The 11,455-nt window shown below is 43.2% G+C and overlaps 1 protein-coding gene across 1 annotated transcript in view; it reads right to left on the bottom strand.

Annotated features, from left to right (window-relative positions):
• LOC104624106 (unconventional myosin-X-like) overlaps positions 1-6,284 on the bottom strand; it is a gene marked incomplete at its 5' end in the record, with an annotated part of 32,918 nt that extends 26,634 nt beyond the window's left edge. Inside the window, 7 exon segments of the mRNA XM_010291387.1 lie at positions 1-373; positions 375-575; positions 1,018-1,052; positions 1,377-1,591; positions 2,616-2,722; positions 5,886-6,000; positions 6,160-6,284. The exon segment at positions 1-373 is cut by the window's left edge and continues 14 nt beyond it. Coding sequence (XP_010289689.1) covers positions 1-373; positions 375-575; positions 1,018-1,052; positions 1,377-1,591; positions 2,616-2,722; positions 5,886-6,000; positions 6,160-6,284 — 1,171 coding nt within the window.
• Between the last annotated feature and the right edge of the window lie 5,171 nt (positions 6,285-11,455).

Here is an 11,455-nt window from a genome sequence, read left to right on the forward strand (position 1 = left end):
CCACAGTATCATTCATATAGGGATCCTCTTCGGAGGAATCATCGCTTGTTCTGATGCCACTGGTCCTTTGATCAGAATGGCCATGCTCACTTGGGTTGGGCGAATCCTTAAATGCATCATCATCAGCTTCAAAGCCCTCATCTACCTCCTCCTCAGGATATGGCTGGCTGAAGTTAAAATTGGGCTTTTCACTGCAGGCATTTCCAGTCTGTTCAGTCAGCTCAGCAGGATACCCGCTGCCCACAGAGAGAGACCTCTCAATGTTTCGGACACATTCATCAATCTCATCAAAGTTCAGAGATTCCAGGAACTCCTGGGCTGCTCGACATGCTTCATCCTCGAGCCGTCGAAGTTCCTCATCTCGAAGCTGCCGGCATCCCTTGTAATGAAGCCTCTGTCAAGGACAGCTCCTGCTGCTTCTTCACACGCTGCAGGTCTTCAATTTCTTTTTCCAGACGCAGGATTTCTTCCACCTGCCTGCTTTCTTTCTGCTTCTCCACCTCTTGCTTCAGCTCTGCCTCCTTCTGGGCTTTCTGAATGGCAGCCAGTTCCTGCTTCTTTCTCTCTTCTTCAGCCTGCATTCAAAATAAAATAAAATAAAATAATAAAAAAAATAAAATAAAATAAAATAAAACACCCCCCCCAGTGCAAGATTCCTTTAAAAAAATCTATTTATTTCTAAAGCACTATGCTCCCAGCATGCTGTTCATTCAAAAGGACCCTTATTCCTACATCAGAAAGAAAACAAAAAAAAACCCGAAAGCATGATTACATTTTCTCACAGACACTGGAAAGCTCAAGTATGTGCAGAAAGTTCAATCTTTGCCAGAAATCAAATGAAGCATGAGGTGAAAGAAATTTCCATGCAAACAACTGTATCAAGTTTCCTTTGGCTTTATCTGCCAACTCCTGTAATAAGTCTAGTTTAAATGCCACAGATACCTTTTATTTTTTTAATGGCTGGGGTGAGATACTCAAATAAACAGGATGGCTGAAAGCATTAAGAATATCATTTACCTGCTGGGCAAGAAGCTCTGGCTCTTGCCTTTCTCCTTCCATAAAAGTGAGCTTTCCCTAAAAGTGAGGGAACAAAAGAAGTCAGTAAATCAAGCCCAACATAAGCTCATCGCATACCTTCGCTAGGGCAATAGCTCAACTTAGAGAGATCATCTGCCACATGGAAAAGACAGCCAAAAATAAGGTGATCGAGGAAATGTTTGTGAATATGAAATGACCATGATAGCTAGCTACATGCATCTTTTAGCAAAAGCAGCAAAGACTTCCAAAATCTCTTGATCAAGAACAGCCTGAAATAAAGGCTATTCAGGCCAAAACCTAATACGGCACAGACAGGAGAGTGATGCAAGACAGCATACTGCACCTTTCTTCCTCCTCTTTTCTTCTTTCCTCTTCTTGTCTCTGCTTCTCCTCTAGTCGCTCCCTGTAAACACGCCGAGCAAGCTGGCCTCGCCGCTGCTTCTGAAAGATTATGGCTGCTTTCTTCAAGCACAGGAACTTTTTCCTACCAGAGAATGCTCTGTAGTTCTTCTGTATCACAACCACATAGTAGAGAACCTTTCTGTACCGCTTTCTGTGAGGGGAAAAAAAAAAACAACATTTCTAAGGAAACAAGGAACTAACAAGCAGTTGCGAGAAGTCTTGCTAAAGTGACCTGCAGTAATGAGCCCACGGTAATAAAACAATTTATGATTTCTAGCTCTGTGATGGTTTTCCCATTCTCATTCACATTCTCCTCCCTAGGAGAGGAAAGAGATTCTCTCATTTCTATGACAGCGCTGTCTGTGTCTTCATTAAGGAAATGCAGATTACTTGTTTTACATGCTCTTATGCCCCTGACAAGGAGATGCTGAAAGGACAGCTGTGTGTGTGTGTACACAGGCAGAGAAAGAATATACACAGATAGTCATCCCACGTCTCTGAAAAGAAAGATCATGAACAGCAGGATAGGTCTATCATTAAAAAAGAAATACAGCTTTTGAGTAACATACTGGTCAGAATATAAGGACAGGACTAATATACACATGAAAAGAAATTACCTCATTATGCAAACAGATATCCTTAAACTGTCCTCAACTGATTTGTAGAAAAAGCAGAGAAATAAACAGATGGGATGAGCAACTCCACCTAATATGTAATGCATGAAGCCAGGTAAACAAGCGAAACATTAATCAGTTACCTAATGCCATGGTACTTTAAGAACCAAACTGATTAGTTTTAATTGCCTTCTCTTTTCTTGCCATGACAAAGCAAAGATAAAGCTGAACCTCAGCTGGTAACTTGGGGCAGCCCCACTAGGTGCCATCAAGCTAGATTTCCTACCATGGATCTAATGCCATGATTCAATTATATGGATACTGGCTGACCTCCAATCTTCCACACTGTCCTATTCATTATATTAAAACAATTCAAACTCCATTTTGTTTTATTCATGTGTCTGGCAAAAATACCAGCTGGTATTTTCAAAAGCCACTTACAGGATTTGGATGCCTGGTCCCTAGGAAAAGTTAAGAATTGTACCAGAAGGATTTAACACCATGACACCCCACCTATTTATTCCAAAACTTAATTATTAATATTCTCATCTAGTCACTTACCGGGCTGCATAACCTAAGATGTGTGCTCGGATTATCATTGCTGCCTTGGTGATTTCCACCTCGCGCTGCTTCTCCAACTTGTGTTCCAAGGACTCGCGGAGAAACACCTACACAAGAAAACTACTGGCTTAACAACTTGCAGAGAGCATCATGTATGAAGGACAGCCAGGGTGCTGCCGATGTCAGTCCGAGCAGCAAGTCTCAGCTTTGAATTCAGAGACAAACACATTATTTCCTCAGCAGAAACAAAAAAACCAAGACTTATTCCTCTTAAAAGAAAATACTTGCAGATGATCCTCTAACTTTGGAGTTCGGTGGGAAGAGCCTGATTACAGCCAATTTTAATTAGGAGCAGGGTTTTTCCAAAAGCAACATGATTACTGGATTCATTAAACTGCTATCCCACTGAAGAGTAACACAAGCCAAAAAATTTGTACAACTTAGTGTGAACTTCCTGATCTGAGGGGCAGAAATACCACCCAGATAATTTAGCTGTTTCACAGTAACATCAAGCTTCCACAACCCCTTACAAGCCTCACTGCTTCAAATGTCATTGCTATAAACTTGCAGAAGTAAACAGAAATGAGAGTGGTTTCACGTTCAGGTTGACTCGACTGTGTTTTCCTGTTTTTTTGGAGGGAGACAACTGCTGGGGCCAGACACCCCATCACAGCCGCCCGCGCTCCGGCTCTCATCTGAGCACTAACCTGGATCATTGGCCCAGGCTGCCTAGTGCCTCTCAGAGGCAGCTTTAGCACACGGCATTGACATATATTGAGCTAACCCAGCTTATTTTGCCTTAAATGAATGAAACTGCTTCTCCAGCCAAGCAGAGGCATGGGGGATGCAGTCTCCCTCTTCCACCTGCCTTGACGTCTGCTCTTTCCTGCACGCCCACAAAGCGGTGAGCTATCTGCTGCCGGCGCTTTTTCCAGGTCTTCTCAACTTCTTTTTTTTGAAGGCTAAGTCTGCTGGTATCAGCTAGAGGTGGCAACAGCCTGGCACGCTGCTGGCTAAGACGTGAGCAGCTGGAAATAGCCAGTTCAGCGACACTTTGACCGTCTGGGATGAGAGGCAGGCTGCACGCCACATGGCGATGAGGAAAGTGCATGGAGAGCATAGGCTCTGCTAAGGAGGTGGGCTGCAAGGACATCTAAAATCAGGAATGCTTGCTCGAAGTGTTTTGGGGTTTTTTCTTGCTACAATTAAAAAAAAAAAGAAAAATAAGGACTTTTGGAGGTGTTCAAGTAGAAAAAAGGTAGTTTTTTCCTCTATGTTTAAGGGAGAAAAAAGGCCATTATCAAAGCAAAAGCAGTAGCACTCCCAAGGAGAGGCACAGTTCTGAGCTTTGATTGCAGCTAGAAAGGGACTACATTTTACCACAAATCACCCAACACGAAGGAACACAAAAAGTCCCACAGTAAGTCCCAAAGTACCAGTATCAGAGGTGTACTGGGCAGCTTCTTCTATATGAAGTTTTTACTCATGGAAAAAGCCTTTTCTTTCACTCAGTGGGCAATCTTTATTTGCTCTACACACACTGGCTTTAAGAATACAACAAAATTCTGCTTCAGAAAGGCATTCAGCCACTTCCTGAACAAAAATGGATGTTAAGCACATGTTAAGCCCAGTCTCATGCCTTTTCCTGAGCAGGTGCATTGCAGCTCAAGATGTAAAAGACAAGAAAAATTCACACTGAAGTGAAATCATTGTTATTACCCCTTTTAAATAACATGGGCAAGATAGTGCCCCATCCCATGTTCAGCCTGAAACCAATGCTCTCTTGTTCTCTTCTACAATATGCTGTTTATTGAGACCCTTAGAAATACGCTGGCAGCTGCTGCGGGGGTATGCCCAGCCCCAGTAAGGGAAGTTACAAGAGAGCTCTGGCTCCTGTCGAGGTCCTGATAATCAGTGGGTTAACAGAATTCCATGTTCTCAAACATATATGTCCCTAAGATGCCAAAGCACTGTCTGGGGTCTGGGCATAAATACTGTTAACACCCTACACCTGGAAGTACAATGGGAAGCACAGACTAGCTCTGTGGCCGAACGCTATCGCTGTATTATTTGTAAGCCATCATCAACAAAAATGGGATGAAAGATGACATCAATTGCCATCAGAATATTTCGGATTCTATCTCTTACAATAACTGTAAAGTGATTAAATCAACTTTCCCAATAGCATCTCTGAGACTCCTTAAGCATGCAGAAGAATGGAGGAAACCCTTCAAAACTATGCAGTTGTGGGGAGAAGAGGACAAGGAGGAAGGGTGTTTCACACAGAAATCAATCAGATTTTACACAATATTTTTGCTACCTTATGGTAGCAAGAAAGTTTTTTCATAGTTCTAACAACTGACAGGAAAACTGCAAGTGTAACACATCATTCAGCACACTTCTGGATCTGTTTTTTGTTCTCTCTCCACTACAGAAGCCCCGGGAACACCAACAGGAGGTACCCAGAGGAAAAAGAAGAGAAAGCCATCTGCAGAGGCCTGGGAGATGATCCTTGGCAGTGATGGCCTGATGTTTGTAATCTACTCTCTATTCCTTTGGACCAGGAGTTTTTACTATTTAGGAAATCTCAGATCCTACAGTGGGGAATCTTCACCTGAGTATGCAATGCTTTCACATTATTTGTTTAGTCCAAGAGCACAAATTCGCAAGGAAGGAAGCTCTGCACACAGCTGTTGTCAAAAATCAAACTTGCAAAACGAGCATGCAAAACCACCTGGATTGTTTTATTCCTCAAATTAAAATTCCATTCTTTTAATTAAAATAACTTGATTTTTTTTGGAAGGAAAACAAAAGTTGCCAGCAAAGGCTAAAATTTCTCTCCCTGATTTCAGCCACTGAGCAGGTATCACGCAAGTGGGTTTACTAGCATGAGTGGAGCTCCCTGCAGAACAGAAGTGTTACTTCACATGCTCAATACTTTGAAAAATGGTAGAATCCAGCTACCACATTTTAAGTTCTGATCCTCACCAACACTATCGCTTGTGAGCAGTGGCACAACGTTCAAGTGGACTCCTTCTCCATGAGTGAAATCACCAGTCAGCGTCTAAGTGCCTTAGACAGCAAATTCCTCAGCACAACCATTAGTTGTTGCTATAAGGGTTCCAAGTGCACCAACAGGCATGCACAGGTTTTTTTAAGGCCAAAAGTAATTACCATTGCAACTGCATCTCTGCAGTTGTGCAGTCCAAATCCTGTCCCCCCAGCTTTCTATAAGCACCAGCCCCAGAATATGCAGTCAGATTATTTTACCTTATTTTTTCCAAGCTGCCATTCAGTGCTTGTGTTGTCATACAAACGAAGTAGGACGGCACACTTCTCATTTAAATCTTCGGGCAGAGTTAAGTTTCTCATGAGGACTTTATACCTGGCGAGCAAAAAGTATTTATTACTTCATTTGAGAGACAAGTTCTATTTTTGCCATATGATTTTTTTGTTATTAGTTTTTCACTTTATTCCTCAACACGGGAACATTGATTTTGGTACCCATGACTTGCATCTGAAGCACACAAGTCAGTGTGTTTACCTTTTATAAAAGTCTTGAAAGGGCCTCCGGACCGGGAAGCCAGCCCTCCGAATCCTGACTGTCTCCAGCATCCCAGAATAGCGCAGCTGGTTAAGCACCACTGTCTGATCAAACTGGTCTGGCATCTAAAACGAGCAGGTTCCAAACAAGGATTTTAATAGCAATGATTAGAGATGTCAGGGGAAATAAAGGGCAAATTATACCAACCTGCAATGCACAAAGCCTGAAAACAGGCTACACAATGTCTTAAAGGACATTAGCAGTTCAGAATATATAAAAATATATCTACAGGATGGAAAAAAAGGGGTAATTACACAATATAATTTCCATAAACACAACATTTACAGCCATTTAATCCAATCAGCTCCCTCTTTCCATTTCTCGTATATTCACAGGCCATTGCTGTGCAGGAAGAAATGACAGAAAGAAGCACAGGCAGCTAACAGGTCAACAGCTACAAGCTTGACTATTTTGTTTCTTTAGCAACTGAATTTACAGTCCCTGTAGATGATCCCAAACATTGAAGGTACACAAATACAGTGGTGTGATATGGTTTTAGAAAAATCAAAACCAGAAGGACAGAAAAGATTTGATTTTCAGCGTAGTGACAATCCATCTACTATGAACAGGGATGGAAGTTCGCCAGTGGAATCTCAAATCTTAAATAAGCTGTATTTCAAAGAGTTTCTGTTTGCTGCTTTTCTGAAGAGCATAAATATTTTCATCTGTAAACAGAAAAAAAAATCTGCTTATCTGAAATAAGTTTCCCTTAACTTGCATGCAGTTCTTTTGGCATAATTTTTCATTTAGAAAACAGATAACCCTAGCCACTCAGTCACGAAAACCTGCGAATACTGATCGGTATGTTCTTGCCCCTGGGAGCTCCGGGAATTATCTCGTCCCATCTCTGAGTCCCTCAAGTCACCTGTGCTTTCACCACGCTTTGAGGTAAACCAGCCACAGCCACACAAAGCTACTCGAGATAGTTGATAGAGAAATTGTAGATGCCCCATCCCTGGAAACATTCAAGACAGTGCTAATCACTACCTTGCAAAACGCCAGCAGCCCTGATACCGAAATAACACCACATGTAAGTACACCATTGAATTCATCAGCCCAAAACATCCACTTTAACCCACCAGTTGACTCCCTACACAGTCATTTGCAGGGCTGGCATACAGAGCTTAGTTTTTGCAAGACGTTCGGAAGGTGGGATCTCATAGATAAGAGTCAATGGTTTATGTAAGAACTGAAGTTCTTCATCTGATAGAAATGACAGCAAGATCAAGCCCCGAGCAACTTTTCCATCAGCACCTTTATGCATAAAACAAACTACTGTGTGCCAGTGATAACTCAGATCTGTTGATTAGGTAGCTTCATGAATATTGATAGATTAGCTTCTACTTCCTTCCTTTAAGAGTCAAAATATCTAAACCAAAATGTTGCTATTCTTCCTTTCATTAATTTCTTTTCTGGAGCAGATGTGGGAAACTTCTCCGTAGATGCAGCAGCCCTTCTGCACCGAGCTGTCGCAGAGCCGCACAGGCAAATGCCTCCCCAAGCACTCACTGTTCCTCTGACAGAAAAAGACCTTCCAACCCCTTCCTTCAGTCCGGGGGCTAAAATTCATACGGAAAAACACCACAGCCCGTCCCTTCCTCCACAGTCAATAGCACTGAACAAAAATGAAAACAATTCATGTTTTAAAAAGTGTCTGGCCACCATGGTGAGCCGAGCCCTGCCCTGCCCGGGGCAATTAGTGCTGTGTGCCGGCAGGACCTCAGCCAGCCTGAGCAGACGGACGGGGGCTACGGAGGAATTTGGCCACCAGCAGCAGCTGCTTTTGCCTTCCCTCTGAGGCAGGTGCTTTGCATCCCAGGAGGCCCATCCACTCTGCCCGTTGTTACATGAACGGCTCTGTAACAAACGCGATTTAACTTTTTTTTCCATACCCATACGTATAAAAAAATTTACATTCCAGAGAGGGAAAAGTGCCTTTGCGAATGACGCAAACAAACTCTTCTTCCTCAAAAAGTGTTTAAATTCGGATTTTGCTGCCACCCGCAAAACACACCACAAGCAAAATCTTCATATTGCACTGAACACAGAGTATGAATGCTCACAATAAAGGCATCGACAGTCATGACTGGTGCTGCCACAGCGTTTTCCGTCCGTGCCCACCCTACGCCAGCGTTGGGGAACTGGCCCCACAAAGCCGCCCTCTGCACGTCTGCGCACACCCCTGCCTGCCCGTTTCCGCGCAGGTGGCTGGCGATGCCCACAGGGAAGGGAATGACTGAACACAGACGCAGGCACAAACGATGAGGAAAACCATACTCACTTCTTGCCTCATGTAACCCAAGGCTGATTCGTGCCACAAACGGACACAGGTCAATGCATCTTTTTTCCTTGGACGCTATACATGCTTTCAGTCCTTTTATCCCCTCCAGAACTCATTGGCTCAAAAGCTGACGGTCTTTGCAAGACTTGCAAACGAAACAGTATTTTCGGGGCAGTGAGGTCGGGAAGCAGATGCATGGATGGGCGTGGGGACACACCAAAGCCAGGCTAAATGTCGGCAACGCTATAGATGTCCGTCTCACAAGGCAGGCTCTCCATTTGCAAGGGAGCACCTCCTGCTCTGACAGCCAGATGGCTGCTGCACCACCTCATCCTTTTATTGCCAGCCCCCAGGCACTTGAAAAGTCAAAAGTCAGCCACCAGGCTGGCTTGAAAGCTCATGCTACTTTTTAAAAAAAACTTTCTCTTTCCATCCCTGTTTTGAGTCACAGAGGAAGAAGCAGCATTTTCATGACCTTTTCCCAGCAAATACAGAAGTCAGAAACAGTCCTGCTCTGTCACCAGAAGCTGGGTTTGTCACACAGTCACCTAACTTCTGAACCTGCATTTTAAAGAAAAGCATGAAACACTGCAAGAGCTGTCAACACGGTATCACAGCAGGGCAACATGAAGACCATCGCAATTTTAATTACATAAGCATACTCCTTCACTTTACAGTACTAGTTACTTTTAATTACTCACAGACACAGGAGGCTATTAAATTGGAGGGTCAAATCCTGCCCTGGCATATCGCTGGAATTATATCTGCAACAAGCCTGCCTGCTTTGGGTACACCGGGGGTGGTGGTACGAATGCGCCAGACCCCTGTTTTACACTTCAAATCCCAAGTGCCAGAAGGTACTCCCCACCAGCCGGGGGTTTTTGACTGAGCCATCACAGCAACCCTCCAGCCCTCAGCAATGAGGAGAGCTGCAGCCAGGCAGAGAGGGAGCCAAAACCCTAAACACTAAAATGCATCCATGGTTTCCCACATCTAAGGAAGACAACCAGGAGAAGTAACAAACGCAGTCCTGCGCACACCACCACCGCATCCAGCGTACCCACCTCATGACTTGGCGATACATGGCACCTCGGGCAGTTTTACTCTGTAGATAAAAAGGATTTCAGCCTCAGTCGTATAAACGCTTGCAGACAGGGATCACCTTAAGCACAGCTTCTAGTCAGCAGGACTCATCATACTTAAAAAAAAAAAAAAGGCATGTGCGTTTATTGAACCGGAGTGCAAGTACTATATGCACCCCGCTATTAAACTGCAGACACTTCTAAGACAGAGAATGACGACCATCTGCACTTGAACGATGCTCAGTACAGCACTAAGGAGTTAAACTTGTAGTAGTACAAAATCTCCATGTGAAGGGCTACTATGCAGCTGATGCTCAGTCCTGTGTCCTTACCGGTGTGCCTTCAGACTTCCTGTGGTAAGCAAGCTAACGTTCGGATTTATAGCCAAGTAACACAGGACAGGACTCACCTCTGGGGTCTGGTAAATTTTTACCAGTGTTGCTGTAAAAACTGGACTAGTTCCATAAACGTAAGAAATTGTATTCTGTAGGAAAATTTCAGTTAGGCAACAGAACCATAACTGACTTTAAAACAATGTGTCTTCCAAAGCAAAAATTGGAATTGCTAAAAGCAAGACTCCTGCAAAGACCAAGTTTATAAAAGAGAAGGCAACAGAAAAGGAAGTCAATTGATTGCTTCCAAAATTGTTTGAGAGATGCAATCAACTTCAAATCAACTCAATTTTCAACAGATATTTCACTTTTATCAAGGAATGGCAGCACTAAACCACTCCTACATGCAAAATCGCCAGAAAATGGCCAGACTCACGTGGGTCACAGCCTTGTTAGGGCACTGACCAACATCAATGTGAAATTAATAGACTCACAGAGTTATTAAGATTGTAAAAGACCTTTAAGATCATCAAGTCCAACCATCAACCCAGCACCACCATGCCCACTAAACCATGTCCTGAAGTGCCAGGTCCACACATTTTTTGAACACTTCCAGTGATGGTGACTCCATCACCTCCCTGGGCAGCCTGTTCCAATGTTTGACCAGCTACAATAATATACTGTATTATTATACTATAATAATAGCTACAAGTCAGGTCTGTTCTACTTGATAGAGGTGGGTTTTGGGGTGCATTCCATAGCACAACTTGTAATTTATCATTTCCTGAATCCCAAGGTCTCCATTGAATTTGCACCAGACAGCACTGAAGACAAGACTTTAACGCGACCTGGAGTCTGTGCTGGTGAGACTCCAGCTCCTTAAGCTGCTAAATGCTTGCTCTGATCTGTTGTGAGCCTCCTTAAGGGCAAAGCTTCTGCCTGAAATCACAATTAGACACAGCCATTAAGACAGACATCTGACACTTATGCATAATTTTAATGATAAATAAATTCCTTAGATTACAGTCTGACTGAGGCTTAAAAAAACAACCCTTTTCCCTGGACAGCACCCGCACTGGAGACCCCAAATATTCGAATAACACACACAGAGAAGACCGTATTTTTTTGTTCTGCACATCATTTGTTCCATCCGAACATAGAGGATACCCGACTTCCCCCCACAGAAATCCTTCTTCCTCCATCAACTACTGGCTGCCTCAGAAGAGTAGAGGCACAAAAATGACAGATTACAGCTGCCTCACGGATTTCATTTAGGCAGAAGGAACTTCACAGAGAGATTGGGAGGGGGAAAAAAAAAAAAGAAGAAAAAGAAAGTGTTTGGGGGAAGACAGGTACAGAGAAGAAAAAGATGAAACAATAGCTGAAAGGATGTGAAAAAGGATGTGAGAAATGAATTTTTTATTTAAAAACCAGTAACTTTTCTCAGTGTCTTAGTTCTTTTAATCTATTCTTTACTTTTAAAATGAAGTCGTGGCAATTTTACTCCAGAGAAAAGCAGCGAAAATTAAAAAGAGGTCACT

This window comes from Phaethon lepturus, unplaced genomic scaffold (assembly GCF_000687285.1).
Source record: "Phaethon lepturus isolate BGI_N335 unplaced genomic scaffold, ASM68728v1 scaffold6740, whole genome shotgun sequence".
Lineage (NCBI taxonomy): Eukaryota > Metazoa > Chordata > Aves > Phaethontiformes > Phaethontidae > Phaethon > Phaethon lepturus.